A 15,544-nucleotide genomic window follows, 5' to 3' on the forward strand; every position below is an offset into this window, starting at 1 on the left:
AGGGTGGTGGGTGTTGTGGCCAGGCTATAGCCACTCTGCGCCATCCCTGGAGCCCCTGTGCCAGCATCCTCCGGAGCTCCCCAGTCCCTGCCCTCGCCCTGTTGGGCTCCCCCTGCTCATCTATGGGTGACAGGTCCCAGAGGCACCCACTTCCGATACGTGCGGAGCTATCCCTCCGGAGAGGGAGCTGAGCAGGCTGCCCACAGCTGGGGCTGGTTTGTGGCCAACCTGCGTGCTGGCCTTGGCAGCCCATCCTTGTGCCAGCATCCTCCGGAGCTCCCCAGTCCCTGCCCTCGCCCTGTTGGGCTCCCCCTGCTCATCTATGGGTGACAGGTCCCAGAGGCACCCACTTCCGATACGTGCGGAGCTATCCCTCCGGAGAGGGAGCTGAGCAGGCTGCCCACAGCTGGGGCTGGTTTGTGGCCAACCTGCGTGCTGGCCTTGGCAGCCCATCCTTTGTTTTGGATGACAAGACTTTGGGCAGCGGAGGGCTCGGCCAGATTGGCTCCAGTCTCCCGCCATTGAGAGCGGAATGGCTTCCCAGGATCTATCTGGAGGTGCTGGCGTACACCTGGGGCCAGCAGCACGCCCCACCAGCCTGTACTCAGGTTTTGTCTCCTTCAGGGAGTTGTAGCAGAAATTCCCTGCCGTCCTTGCCCTTGTCAGTGTCTGGGGGGGGAGATCTGGCGTACCGAGGGCAGGTGTTCGAGGTGCCTTGCCATGGAGACCTGCTGTGTTGTGGATTAGACAGCAAGGTGATTGAGTGCTCGAGTGCACAGGGAGCTTGTCTGCACTGTCTCTTCCACCACTGCTACCAGCAGCACAGCTGAGATGGTGGTGGCAGCAGCTGGGAATCTTAGCCAAAGCATCCTAGTGTAGACATTGCTGTAGTGGCTCGCAGATGCAGCTACTCTAGAACGCGCTTGCTGACCTTATGTGAACCTGCTTGCATAACAGTTGTTGCTTTCATTGCTCAGTCCATCGAATGAGTAAGTGATTAAGATCCTCAGTGTCACACCTGACTGTAGATTAGACTTGTAGAAAAAGACGTTTAATTTCTCACTAAGATTAATCTGCTCTCCCTTCACGCTCTGAATGGTTTTGGTGAACTAAGTGGTAATTATTTTAACCGGAAAAAACACTGAGTCACTGAATGACAAGCAAAGAGCATCCTTTTCCATCAGTTGGTACTGCCAAAATAAGGCAGATAGGATTTGCAAGTATAGTAGCTAAAGCCTCGTGCTGTGCGCTACAGAAAATGAGGCATTTTTTACAGAAACCATTTGTGAAGGAGGGAGAGTCTTTCCACTCTTTTGCTACAGAGAGAACCATCTGACTTTGGAGCCAGAGAAGTAAAAAAATAAAATACTGCAATTCTCCTGAGGATCAATTTCCTAAGTAAAAATTGGAAGACTTCCTGCCCTAGGGCACGAAGGTGGCCTAGGTGAAATTCCAGCTGCAAGGAGAGCAGAGGTAACAGCACCATTGTGAGTGTTCACAGTGCCTCGTGTGAAAGGTAGTGTCTGCACTGGGGTAGCGATACAGGTGTGTGGCACTTGGAAGAAGAAATAACCTGTTTTGAGTTATTCCCTAAAAGAATAATAGTGACAACAGAAATACATAAACTTTGTGTACTTAGTGCTTTGTAGACAAACTGCTAGGAGCTTATATCCTGCAAACATTCATCTGAAAAATGGCAGTAGAAAAATAACTCTTTGCCAAAGGATTGTGCTGCATAAATATACCATTTACAATGTGTTGGATTCCTACCAAGCTGCAAATTGTTTCCTTGCTAAGTAAAACAATTTTGATTTAAATCTAGAGAAGTTGCTACTAGAAAAATAAGCCTAAGAGCAAAGATGAGCAGATAAACATAGGGCATGACTGCTGTCACTTTAATACCTTCTGTCAGAGCAGCAGGTATTCCTGATGGTCACAATGAACAAGGAGAGCACTGTGCCCAGACATTCATCAGGGTGAAGCTGCTCTCATTTCCCAGACTGCAATGTTCAACTCCCTTGTTCCAGCTAGTAACAAGAGAGGGGTTTGGTTGCTGTTCTGTTCAGTTAATGTCTGCAACATGCTTGTGTTTGTCATCCAGAGGACACAAAAATGTGCAGCCCTTATTCTGTTATGATTCATGCAGTGTCTGGCACTTCAGAGCTCTGGTTTGTCATGGGGGAAAGGGCAGTTATGGACTGCTGCAGTACAGTTATAAATATTCCATTCTTGCTTTACACCCTGTTGAGCTCAATAGAAGGAGTCCTGAACTGAACCAGTGTGAATGAGTGGAGCGTTGGGTCTGTGTGTAGGTACGGATATGATCATCTGGATTCATTGTCTTATTACATGCTCATTATGGTGTGGAAGAAGAGTTCCAGCATAAAAGTCTGGAGTCTCCTGAGATGTTACACATCCCCAAATGTTTAATATAATCTGCTGAGGCTGTATTTTTTTTTAAGTTAACAGTGCAGTAAAACTCGGGAGGCTGTTACAGAAATGTGTGCAGTATTGTGGCTCTTCTGTGTCCTAAGCAAGACTGATGGAAGGAAAGCCAGGGCCTGTGTAGGCAGGTCTCCTGTGCATTTCTATGGGGATCTAGTCTGAGTGATGACTACAGACTTGGGCCTTGCCTGTAATGTAGGCTGCTTGCCATGAGCTTGCTGACTCCACCCTGGGAGTGTGATTTCAGACAGCTCTCTCGGCACCTCTGTCTTTAGCCAGTCTGTTCTAGTGCACAGAAATGGACTGCGCCTGTGTGGGAGCAGCAGGGTAAGGGTCAGGCAGAGGTCTGCTTCTATAAAGTATGGTAGCTAGTTGCCAACATAAATATCACCTACCAGTTTACATGTGCTGAGGGAGCTGAGTGCAGCCCTGGAATAAAAATGGCACAGAGTAGCCATCAATCTGGTTCCCTGAAGTGAAGAGTGATGGCAAAAAGCTTGGGGGGAACAACAGGTCTGGATCCTTTGAAGTCTTGTTAATTATTGCTATTATTATAACAGAACAAAGCCCAAGAACTGAATTACTTGATATAATTATAGCCTCCCTTTGACTGCTGAAGCCAGCATAGGGATTTTCCTGCCAAGTGATAAAAGAATTGGTCCAGAAATGATTTCTATTCTGGAGGGCAAAGCTTTGGGACACTGATACTTTGCACGTAATCACTGCCAGCATGCCTTGACCCTGACTTGGAGGGAAAGGAGCAAACAAACCAAACCAATCAAATGGCTGTCTCTCAGCTAGTACTGCCTTCTCGCGTATCAGAGTAAGTTCCAGTTGGAAAGCAGCCACCAACACCCTGGCTGAGAACGTTAACAAGATGTAGAATGAGATGATTACTGCCCTCTGGTTCAGGAGCTGGCCTCAAGTGTTTTTTGGGCTATCCAGTCAATAAGCCCACTTGCTTTAAGTACATCTCTTAACTCTTATGGTGCCAATGCAGCCAAGTGGCACAATGCAGCAGCATCTTTGGATTGAATTGGTGTCTGCCTATCAAAGGGTTAAAAACATCAGTGACTTTCGGAGGAAGAAAAAAAATCTATCCTGTAACTCAGATGCTTTCCAGGAACTTGGCTGCTCTAGATGCGAGAGGCATGTGCTTTTCCACACTGCTTTAGGTGATGGCTTAGTTCAACAGGGCCCAGATCTGGCTCAGTCAACAGTTGTGTTGGCAACTTGCCACTGAACATGCATAAAATGGAGCTGACTGACTCCCCCCTCAGCTTGTATATGGAGGGGGCAGCCCAGAAAGACCAGGGGTCCCATACGCCTTGCTGTAGCTCAGCTTGACTGCTTGGGTCATACTGGGATGTATGTTATTCGCATCATGAACTGCTGTGTTAAAGCCCCATGGGTTATATTGAGCCCCTGCACCACATTTTAGTGGTTTGTCATGTTAGCTCTTATATTCAACCCTTGCTGTGCCTCTTCCTCCCACATCTTTCACTTTCTCACACTGGCTTCTTGCAGTGCTCCAGACCTGTGCAAAGTAACAGCTCATTCACAGACTGCTGCCGTGATCTTGTTGTATAATCAAGCCGACACACAACTAGCAAACACTGACTGCTGCAGACAAATTGTGAGCAAGTAAATCATTAAGTAGTTCAGCTTGCAAACTGGGTTATGTGTACCCTTAGGGACACGTGCTGAACTCCTAGAAGGTATGTAAGAGGAAGAAATAGGAAAGTAGAAAAAGGGCAGAGAGGAAGTATGAATGGAAGAAAAGGAAAAAAAAAAAGAACAACTTCAAACAACTGAAGAGAAGCTTGTACAGTATCTTCCTTTTTCTCTTGTTTTCAGAGGAAAAATTCAGGAGATTTTAACAGTCAACTTTCTTCTGAGCCACACCTATTGATGTTTCCTAGTCATCTCTGACTCATAAGCTGGCTGTTGCTGTTACTAAAAGCTAGTTAAGTTGGTTAAGGAGCAGAGCAGAAGTACTGCTATGGTGACATCCATCTGCCTTTGTCCCTTGTCCAGCCTGGATGCAAAAGGTCATGAGCTGCAGCAAAAGAGGGACTGTGGAACACGCAGACTGGCCGAATCCAGAACAAATGTTGGAAGCAGCAGCTTAAGGGAAGTGAAAATGCACAGGGGAGTGCAAGTTAAATCCTTAAAGTGGATGTGGCCACTCGTGAAAGACATGTTTTTAACATGCAAGGTAGGCAGTCCCATTCCATTTGAGGAATATTCCTAAGTGCTCGGCCCTGTCTGCTCTGAGTACTCAAGGGATTGGAAATACATGAAGCAAGGGGAAAGGGTCTGGCTCAAACGAGCTGCTAGAAGAACACTCCAGGGGGACTCCCCATTGTTGAAATTCACTTTTGTTCATACTATGAAGATGCAAAAGGGGCTAACTGGGTCCAGCCTTGAGTTGTTCTAGTTCTTGAGACAAATAAAGCTGGATCTCCACTACAAAGGGAATTTTCCTTTGGTGGCAAGCTCCAGTGGTTGTGCTTGTGGGGAATTGGCTCTCAGCATTGCTCTTCAGAATGCCTGGTGTGGTTACCTTTTACCCTTCTTACACAGAAGAACCAATTTTCCATTTGGAGCTCCCCACAGGATGCATTTCAGGAGTGGCAACCCTCAATCCTCCTGGGTCCTGGTGTATGCATGAGGGCCATCCAGACCTTCGATGCATCTGTCTGGGCAGGGATTTTTGGAGGAGTGGAGGCTGCCCAGACCTTCCATCCTCCCTTTGGGTCACTGAGACAAGAATCCAAAGACCAGACTGAGTCCAGACATTTGGTGCCTTCATGGCTATAGTTGTATAAGCGTCTGGGAATCAAGCCCAGGTTTCCTGTGTGGTAGACAAAGATGCTACCACTGAACCACAGGGGACTCTTGAATGTAAAACTGGTTGTATAAAACACAGCCCAGTGGATTTGGAGACACCTGCAGCCTTGTATTGCTTTTCAATAATTATTTCAGTTCCATATACTGAATGTTATTGGTATCTTATCTTCATCATGAGAGAGACTAGGAAAAGGGGAGAAAATCAAGTCTACAAACTGCTGAGTGTATGTGAAGGAGAGAGCAATGGTTTTTTGCACTAAGTCTCCTAGAGGAGGCTTTCCTGTTGGATTGAGAGGATGTCCTTTTTGGGTTGGGGGCCTTTGGTGACACGTGAAGTTCCTGGAAAATGGGAAACATTCTGAGAAACACTTCTTGTACAGCTCTGACAGGTGCTCGCAAATGTCCTTGCTACGTCAGTCAAACTAGAGGAAGGAGTCGTCATCTTTAAAACCAGGCAGGTCAAAAACCAGTTTCTGCTCCCTTCATAGCAGCTTCTCCTGCTTTGTGTTGAGTTTGGAGGTTGTATCTGATTTCAAACATAGCCTTTTGTAAGATCACACATACAATTTTCCGTGTGGGTGAGTAAAGCAAAATAATGATTACAATACTAGATAGCAGTAATTATAACAACAAAGTCTCCATGAAGCCTCTTTAGTAGCAATATCTTCCCCCAAAAAAGGTAAGCCAGAAAGAGAATTGTACTATGTCTGCACTGGAAGAAGTGAGCAAAATCAGCATCTCTCAAATACCATTTCCCCCTCCCACTATAGCTTATGTTTTCATGGCACTATATATGAAAAAGATACATGGCCTGGGGAAGAGATTTTCCTTTGGCTTAGCTGAAAATGTATAAGGAATTTACAATTGGTCAGGTCCATAGAGCCCTGATCTAAGTGCATCCTTGCTGATGGGGGAGGGGGATGGGAGTTGGAATCGGACTCAATGTTGCTATTTCTTTGGGACCCCAAAATGTTATGTAACTTAAACTTCTAGCTAAAAATAGCATTCCTCTTGCCAGGATGAAGTGAACTGAAAGCTTTGGATGTAACTTTAAGTGATTCAGCTGCCTATAAATAGACTTATTCATAATGAACCTTGATCACAAAACATGTAAATATTTCTTGAACGGGAAGACCTCGACAGCTCTGGAAATAGACTGCCTGTCTTTCTCTGCTCAAGGACTCTCTGTCTTTCCCACAAGTCCCATTGTTGAGCGATAGAAATTAAAAAAACAACAACCCCAAAACAGGAGGACACTAGTGCTCCCGGGAGTCAGCAGTTCTCTAGTCTGGTAGCAACAGTGCATATGCAGGGTTTTTTTATGTAAGGACCTTTGTCTACCAAGGTCTCTGCATTTAATGTGGCTATCAGATGAAACATCCAGAAGGGCTATTCCAGCCAGGCCACCCATGCCTACCTTTCCTGAAAGAGACTCTCTGTTTCCATGTCCAGTTTTAAGGGTTCTGGTACCGTTTGAACACTAGTGCTGTGACCAGGCATGTGCTTCTTGAAAGAGAGGAACTAGGGATTTCCTGAAGCTACCTGAGGGTTGCTCTGTAAGCTTTGGCATAAAGCCACTCCAGGGTCAAATGACAGACCTGTCTGGTCTCCCAAGGGTGGATTGCCAGCTATGGATCTGAGGCACCCATATCCCCTTACTCTTCAGAGTAATCAAACTAATAAAGCTTCCTTCGAAATGGCATTGTCCTCCTTGTGTCCATCCTATGCTGGGCTCATGAGACTTGCCAAACAGTCCCTTTGTGCTTGTATTTTCAGTATGGCTTTCCTTCAGTGCTCTTCATGATTACCATTGCAGCTGTCAGAGAGGTATCAGCATGCAGCACTCTGTCCATGCACCTCTTAACTCCTAATTCCTTTATCTTCCTCACTTTATGTCTTTTCTCCTGCATACGAAGACACTTAGAAGCTCCCTTTTTCTTGTGATTTTTCCAGTTGGTCCAATAAAAGGTTTCATTATGGAAACGAGTTCTATTTTTTTGTATGTCAGAGTTTCTCTTTAATTCATCTGATCTTCAGGTTTCTCTTTCTGATTGGTTATGGGTATTTTCCCCCCATTCCTACCCCACACTGAATCAATACATGAATTTAAAATGAGTTTGAAAGAAGGTGATACAATACGTATAGAATAAGAGGAATGATAATTTTACATACATTGTTAATATATATGGATATGCATGTTATGGTATGTTCTGTATAACACACATATAATATTGAACTGTCAAACTCCAGTGCTCTAAGAGACAGCAACTTGTACAGTACTTTCTGCAAGAAAAAGGGGAAAAAAGCCTTCCTGTTAGACGCATGCATTGGACACATTGTTGAAATGGCGGTTCCTAAATCTAGGTGGCAGTTGTTTTTTGCAGTGAGTTTACCCTTCAAATAATTCAAGATGCTGTGTTGAAAAGGGTAAAGTACACTTGCCCAAGGTGGTAGCAAAATGGGATGTACTAAGGGGTAGGAAATGTATGTAGCAAAATGATTAAACACCAAAGGTCAGATTACTCTTTTTAAAGCATGGCCTCTATTCGCTGCTGACTGGTCCTTACTATATTGGTTTAATCCCCATTAGTATGCTAATTTCTCACTGTAAATTGGAGTGATTCATCACAAATTGTGCCTGGCTAAGGGGGGGATGAATTCCTGCTGCTTGCCAACACGTTTTTAATCTCTCTTGTGGAGCGTTTTAAGACTACATACTGAAACCGTGGCATAATCTGGAATGATTGGCAGTCTGATTTTAATAACCATAAAACTAGGATTCATAGGCAGAGAAGGAACCAGAAATAGGATAGTTCCCTTTTTGGCCAGTTTTAGGTGTGTATTTAGGTTTCTTGCCTTTTTACAGTTTCAGTATGCCAAACTTATAACAGCCTCAAAGGTGATTTGGAAAGCATATAGAGATACTTTGAAGACATGACTATAATATGGGAATCCAGTTAGCTACTACAAAAAGGCATATCTCAAACTCTGACTATTTATTACTTGCTCAGTTAGCCCACGCTGAGCTTCCTGTCACTATGGCTAGTCTGTCCCCAGCACCTAAGCTAGTTAACTTGGTGTGAGTTTTGTCTGTGCAGGCTGTTGTCACTGCAGTGTAGATGCATCTTCAGGTGCCTGGCTGGTGGATCTGGCTTATATACGTACAGTTAAACTGATCATCAGATTTGGGGTCCAGTTGGAATTTTCCCCAAAGTCAGATCAGCAGGGACCACTGTGTAGGGCTCTCCCCTTCCCTTCTGTCCTCAGGAACCGTGGTGCCATATTCATTTCTTGCGATCAGCTGGACATTGATTATCGAACAGCTCCCCCCCGCATTAGCTACCAAGGCTGAGGACCCTGTACGTTCATCTTTGTCTTTGCTGCTTTCTTCCTGTGGTGCGTTGTAGCTTGCAGAGTCTTTAGTACAAACAGCTCTGAGTTTCTCAGGGGGTGCATTGTGGCTGTGGCATGCTGGAGGAGAGGATGCTCTTGGGGATGCCTGGAACAAATATGTGATTACACTGTTGCCTGTCATTGCAAAGGTCTGGACTCTGACATACTTGGTCCTTTCCAGTTCTGTGCCATTTCTGCCTGTGCAAGACAAGAGTGTTGGAATAGAAGAAATCGGGGGAAGAAACCACAGTGGTCCAAGAAGAGTCTCTGGTCTACATGTACCACTGTCTTTCCAGAGCGTGACTTAACAAACATTAGTTATTCTAATACCTTGCCTGTTAGTCTTCATGGGCAGCAATTCCGCCTTCCTGTGAGAGTCTAAGCTGGGGAAACTTCTGGACCAGTAGAATGGACTTGAGTATTTTGTTCGATGTCATTCTGACAAGGCCGTGTGCTGTGGGTAAGAGGTAGGAACAAAATAAAAAGAGTTGGGAACAAGTGTTAAATTTTTGAGCTGTGCTACCTGCAAAGCCTGGCGGAGGCCAAATGGCAGAGCTGTTGTAGAACTGGGAGACAGGATACAGTGGCCTCGTGCTCTGATCACGAGATCACATTTCCTCCTACAGAGTTATAATGCGACCTTTACGTACAGGATTTTGATATTAGAACTCCTTCTGTAAACCCTGGACAACTTGAGAATTTATTTTTGTGGCTTGATGCAAACAATGAATTTGTTAAATCCCTGAGAGTCAGGACATCTAGTGATACAGCGATTAATGTTGTGTGCTGCATCCTACCACAGCAAGACGAACACTGACACTCTTACTCTAAAAGCTAATCAATTCAGCCAAAGTAGTCTGCTTCACTGCTTCATTTTGCTTATTCCATGCCCATGTGCTAGACTTCAGGGGTGAAAAGTAAGCAGGAAATGGACCCCTTCCGCATGGAGAATGTCTGTCTACTACTTCCCACCCACATGCCCCAAGAAGATTGGATCCTCTGTATTAGATTTGCATCCGCTGTTTGTCCTGAAGGTTGCTTGCAGGTTATTAAGGGACAGTGCTGAAAGCTCAGTAATCGAAACTGCTGGAGCCTGAAATAAAATACAGATTCTTTTTCTAATTTTAGCTGAAGAAGCTTCCCTGGGTCACACTGATCAGTTCTCTGAGTCATAATAAGTTTATGACTGTTCAGAGTTTGGCTGATGTTTGGTATTTTGGATTCTAATTAAATTGGCCTTTTAAAAAGTTTAATGTTCAGTGTGTGGCTTACAAAATACCACCCACAATTAGGCAGCTGCAAAGGATGAACCTTTCTGACATAATAAACCCTAGGCTAAAGAAAAAGCAGCAAGGCACTTGTTCACAAAATAGTGAGTGCCTCAGGAGAGCGTGTCACCCTCTGACTTTCCCTTTGGCTCTTTGGGCTTCGGAAAGTGCCTTCTGTGTTTACTGATTTGAATTTCTCTCTCTCCCTGCTCTCTCTCTCTCACTTGTCTAGACCAAAGAAGGGAAAAAAATATCTTAAAAGGACTAAACGTTAGCTGAGCCAGGCCTTCGTACAATGGCCCCAGGACCCTCTGAATTCCTTTTCTCTGTGTATGTCTCTGGTTTCACCTCTCCTGGTTCCCGGGCACAGGTCAGTTGCTTGTGCCTCTTGTTCAGTGCTGGCGGCCCTGGCAGCCTCTGCCTTCTGAGGGTCAACGCACAACCTCTGCAGTAACACCTCTGGTGCAAGGCAGAAAGTGCCTTTCCCGTTTCTCTGGCAAGCTATTTTCATGATAGGAAGGAGGTCTGTCTGCCTTTCCTCGACTTGACTGATACTTGGGGCTGCTCTTGCCGTTTAAGTTGTCCCTGGCGGTATTCTTATCTAACTGATGGGCGTCCTAAATTAACATAACAGTTTGGATGTTGCCTCCAAACTGAGCTCACGTCTGCCTTTGCGTGGCCTCTAAACATCCCGTGGCACTTTATGTAAAAGTAGCCATTTGCCCTCAAGTGTCCTTGATATTCGAATCCTCCGCCACCCCCACTGTTGTGACTGCTAACCTCCACACTAAGGGCAGCCAGACCTCTGATGCTTTGTGCAGAGCTTGGGATCCTTAGGGCTAAAAGGCACTATAGAAATCTCATGGATGATGATCTTAGCGTATAGTCCATGCTGACCAACCAGGACATGCTTAGGAAACCTATCAAACTGGAGTGTCATTTATGGATCTAATTTTTATCTGAATACTTGTGAATGGCAGTGTGGCTTTGTTTGGGTAGTGTTCACAAACACTGCTTGGTGAAACCAGGAAAGTTATATGACCAGGTACAAGGGGTTGTTCTGGCCAAACATATCCTTCAGGATTTGGTTCCTAGTGAAATCAAGTAGCATACATTAGGCTTTCTTTCAGTGGCATTCACCAAAGGGTGGTTTGGGGATGCTTGTTCTTTCCTGGTATTGAGGAAAATATGGTAATCAAAATCAAGGCAGAAGAGCTGGAATAAATTAATAAGCAATAACTTGCAAACATTTTGTGCATTAAAGAGTAAATCTTGAGCTACTCATGCCATCCAGGATTCTGTTAGGAACAAGTCAGGAAATGTTCAGTTTAGACTAATATTTAGTGTGCTGCTCTGGTGCAAAGAAAAAGCTAGTGTTAAGTCACATTTGGAATGGGATGAAGTGGAAAGGCAGTGAAAAATGCTGCAGAAAAGAATTTGTTTTCATATAATGTATGATTAGGAGCATATTAATTACTGTTAAATGAATCCAGGTTGCAGACTCATTTGGATAACTACCGTGTGGTCACCCTATCTCAAAAGGGATATTGCAGAATTAAAGAGGGCTTGGGGAAGAGCAGTAAGAATAGAGGGGCCTGGGAAAACTTCTGTTGAGAGAGAACATTTACTTTAGAAAGGAGGAAGAGGCCAGGCTATCATTGAGGCCAGTGATATAACAAGATAGATAGAAAGGTTGGACACTGACATGGATACACTACCCAGAGCCATAGTATCATTAGAGACTTTTGGAAAGGAGATAACAACTTATTTGAGGCCTCAAACAAATCTCTAGCTATGAGGATTAGGAGGCAGCAAATTTTCATGTCTGCCTGTGAGAATTTTTGCACCTTTTTCTAAAGCCTCTGGTTCTGGCAAGAGGCTTTAGAAACATATAGGTGTTTCTAAAGCCTATATGTTTCTAAAGCCTAGAAACATATAGGCCTTAGAATAAAAGCCTATATTTTCTAAAAAAAGCCTATGTTTCTAAAGCCTAGAAACACCTTTTCTAGAAAAGGTGTTTCTACTTTTAAACATAGACAGGCGTCTGTGTTTAAAAGTAAAATCTTACTTTTAATTTTAAATCCTCAGATGGCTTCTTATGTAAACGAAATTTGGGAAGATAAGCTAGCTCAGTGGCTGACCCAGTTAAGAGGGATCTGTTATAATGTTTTGCATCTGTTGACAGGTGATCTCGAAGTACTTAATATTCTATCCAAATAATTAGGAAGTCTTGTAGGTAGGTAGAAGAAGAAATATAGCTGACTCCTGATATCTGAATTTAACTGAAAACTAAAACTTCTTAGCAAGATTTTGAAGGAATTTATTCCCAAATCTTTCTTTTGAGCAGAACTTCGGGTCTTTCACTGGTACTGTCATCTTAGCTCTCTCCCTATAAACATCCCTCTCTTAACCGTTTAGCTGCGGGCTCCTGGCTGTTGTGTAGCCTTTTCACTAATTTCCCAGGGTCAACAAGTTGTTGAGACCAGTCCCAGTGGATTGAAATGCAGTGTGTTTTCACTTCCCTCCCCTCTTGCTCCTCTTAAAGCCTCCTTGAGAAGCCCTGTTGTCAGGAAGAGTTATGGGAGAGGAGCGTCTTGCAGAGTTCAGATTGTCGTTCCAAAAACTGCTGCAACCGTATTTGAAGGGGGGAGGAGAGAAACAGCCACAGTGACTTTACTCTTACCAGGTGCGTGTCATTGGATATTGAAAGGTTAGCAGAAGAGAAATGTACCCTAGACCGTTTGTCAGCTGGGTCAGCTCACTACCCGCTTCAGCATTGCATCTGTGGCCTCATTACAAACTCTTGGGCTTCAACCTACCATGCTAGGAATGTGTCAAACACTTCAGTACATGAACTGTATGCACCGGTTCATCACACACACGTCAGGTGGGAACAGATGCCTTGCTCCATATGCAAGATGGACTAAAATAAGGTGTGGGATTTTTTTGGGGGGGTGGATTGGGGCTTTTTGCCTACCCCATCTCCAGTGCCAATGCACTGATTTGTTTAAAGCAGAATGCCGCGGGCCCTTGAGTTCCTTGTGTTGGCTGTCTCCCTGGTGATCCTGCCTTATTCATGGAGTGGAAAGTTTGTGGTGTTCCTTGCTTAACCTGAAGATGCACAGCTTGATTAGCAGCTGGTAAGTGCTATAGTAGGAGATGGGTTTGGTTTCCTGGGAGACTACTCCTGAGACCTGACCTCGGTTAGCAAATGAGATCTTTCTGGCGAGTGCTGTGCAGTAGATGCTGACAGTCGAAATCACGCAGGTGCTGAGAGTAGATTGGGAGTTCTTTGTGGCAGACTTGTGACTAGGGGATTGTTTTCTCTTCTTTTGTCCATAAAATGTTGGTGGGATTTATGATTGTTTTCAGTTCTTTTGTCCATAAAATGTTGGTGGGATTTATGAATAGGATTAATCCTCCCCCTCCCCTCAAATTTCTGCCTTGCAGGTGTGTTGAGGATTAACGAGGTGAAATTGGCAAAGCACATGGCCAATAATGACTTGGTGATTATCCTTCTAGATATCTGGGTACACAGTCACTAATTCATAGGTACTCTGAGATCCCCTGGGATATCTGCAGATGTCATTGCTTTCACTGGGAGATCCAGTGTCTCTGGTAATCCCTATGGCCCCATTTTCCGTGGTAATGTGGCTGCCCCTAGATAATTTTCTGTCTAAGCCACTCCTCTATGGTCTTATTTATAAGATAACAATAGCAGAAGCTGCATTAATGTAGTAAGAGCGTATCTGTGGCTTTGCAGTATATATTTTGCAAGCTATCTCCTCATGAGTATATCAGAGATCGGTGGTTACTTGAGGCTGCATTTCGAGTAACAGGGTGTTCAAAAACAAAACAAAACAAGACACCTGAATTCAAGGTTGTGAAGCACTGTGTATCTTTGGAAGTCTGAAACTCTGAGATCAATGTTTGTACATATGAAGACACCTGTCTTGAATCACAGGGCATGAGTTATGGGTTCTGGATTGTGAAGCAGTCATTTTCTGAAAGATTCTTAATTTTTGTAATGCAGATTATCAATAAGGTTTTCTGAAGAGCAGGATTTTAAAACCTGAAAGCCTCAAGGCTTGATGAATTTACTGCCTACTAAGAAGGAAGTGTGTGTTTTCTACCATTTACATGGGGTGTCCCCACTTGATGCTGCTTACATCTGTTTTGGTTCTCATTGTTGGGACACACACACGGAGCAGATGTGCAGTGAAGTTGTCAGAGGCAGGCAGTTCACACTTCCAGAAGTACAAGATGAGAGTATTGCACCTAAGAACAGTGCTATGGAGAGCAGGACATTTTCAGCTGACCATTCAGAGACCCAGATAAAGCATTGCTAATAAGCACAGAAAACTCTTATCTTCTAAATATGAGTATGTTGAAACTGCCTGAGCTATGAAAGGATGAAGGTAGGAGACTGATTTCCTGGCATGGTACACTTTAGGAAAAACAGCCCTGTCCTGTATCCAGCCATTACTTCCTTGCAGGCTGGAATTTGCCTGACATTGTTATCCCTGCAGTCACTCCAGTCTGTCACTTGAGTTATACAGGTCTAGGAAAGCTCTCTGCTTCTCTCTATCCTTTTCACTCACTAGAAACATTCCCACTCCCAGCTTCCATCTGTGGAAACACAATTTAATATTATAACAGCACTAACTCCTCTGTGTAGTGAGCTGTTCTCTCTTGAGCATTAGGTGTGAGGTAATGACCACTCTGTTCCAGCAGCTGGATTGCTGGCTGCTATAGTTTTGGCTGGATAAATCTGGTTAAAGATGGTACTACATTTAAGAAAGGGGAAAGATGTTTAGTCTGTTTGGCTTGGGCTGTTCTGGCTAGCCTGGTTTTCTCTGGTTGGCACATTCCCTTCCTCCGTGCGCAGAGAGACCTTGCATTGCAAGCTTGATTCTGAGCTCCCTGGCCAACAAGAAGCATATAATGTTGACTTCAGCAGTTTCTGCCCCTTCCAACAGAGACTGCAAAGCATAGCCAAAATAGAGCAAACCACAGGGAAGTGGAACTGTGTGCCATGCAAGTGACACGCAACCTTTAAAAGTATTGCCTGACATTGTGAAGCTATCCTGCTCCTCCCTTCCCCATCCCAGACACTGCTTCCTCAAGCTGAGCTGTTTAGCAGGGTTTTGTCACCTCCTGGACGCCTGCAAAAACCCCTCTGCCCTGGGAATTGCAGCGAGCTAACATGGTGAACTCGAGAAACTTGCAGCGCTGTGTGTTTGAGGACTGGCATGTGCAGTGGCACTGCTTGACGAGCTGGATTTTTTCTGCCTCGTGGAGCCTGAGGAGTTAACAGAGATTTGAAAGAATCATAAGTCTTCACTAGCTGACTGGTTTTCTCAGCATGTTTAAGGCATTGTTTCAGTAGGTCTCCTTCTCCTCCTCCTCCCCACCCTGTCTGGTTTCTGTATCATCCCTGTTATAACTGGAGGAACAGAACATTTAAAAAAGAAATTTCTTTACCTTCTCTTGACGCCATCTTTCATTCTTGTGGTTCATGCTTTTTTTTCTACCCTCCCCCCCTTTGTGCATAAAAGAACCTCTATCTGTTTTGTGTCACAAAT

At 44.5% G+C, this 15,544-nt stretch overlaps 2 protein-coding genes across 9 annotated transcripts in view; one reads left to right on the forward strand and one right to left on the reverse strand.

Moving 5' to 3' along the window:
* RPL35 (ribosomal protein L35) overlaps window positions 1–6,744 on the reverse strand; it is a 10,600-nt gene extending 3,856 nt beyond the window's left edge. Inside the window, exon 1 of the mRNA XM_006016955.3 lies at window positions 6,716–6,744. Within this exon, the coding sequence (XP_006017017.3) occupies window positions 6,716–6,744 (29 nt within the window). The remainder of the gene's footprint in view (window positions 1–6,715) is intronic.
* A 2,045-nt stretch (window positions 6,745–8,789) lies between these two features.
* Window positions 8,790–15,544, forward strand: part of SCAI (suppressor of cancer cell invasion) — a 52,593-nt gene continuing 45,838 nt past the window's right edge. For 4 of the 8 annotated variants that reach the window (XR_003092218.1, XR_003092212.1, XM_025194414.1 and 1 more), the window contains exon 1: window positions 8,790–9,158. Coding sequence is in view for 4 of the 8 variants with exons in the window: in XM_025194414.1 (XP_025050199.1) it covers window positions 9,100–9,158 (59 nt within the window). In the remaining 4 variants the exon portion in view is untranslated. Of the gene's footprint in view, window positions 9,159–13,061; window positions 13,100–15,544 lie in introns of those variants that run through there. The other 4 variants (XR_003092209.1, XR_003092210.1, XM_025194413.1 and 1 more) reach the window with 2 other exon arrangements.

This window comes from Alligator sinensis, unplaced genomic scaffold, assembly GCF_000455745.1.
Source record: "Alligator sinensis unplaced genomic scaffold, ASM45574v1 scaffold611_2, whole genome shotgun sequence".
Taxonomy (NCBI): domain Eukaryota; kingdom Metazoa; phylum Chordata; order Crocodylia; family Alligatoridae; genus Alligator; species Alligator sinensis.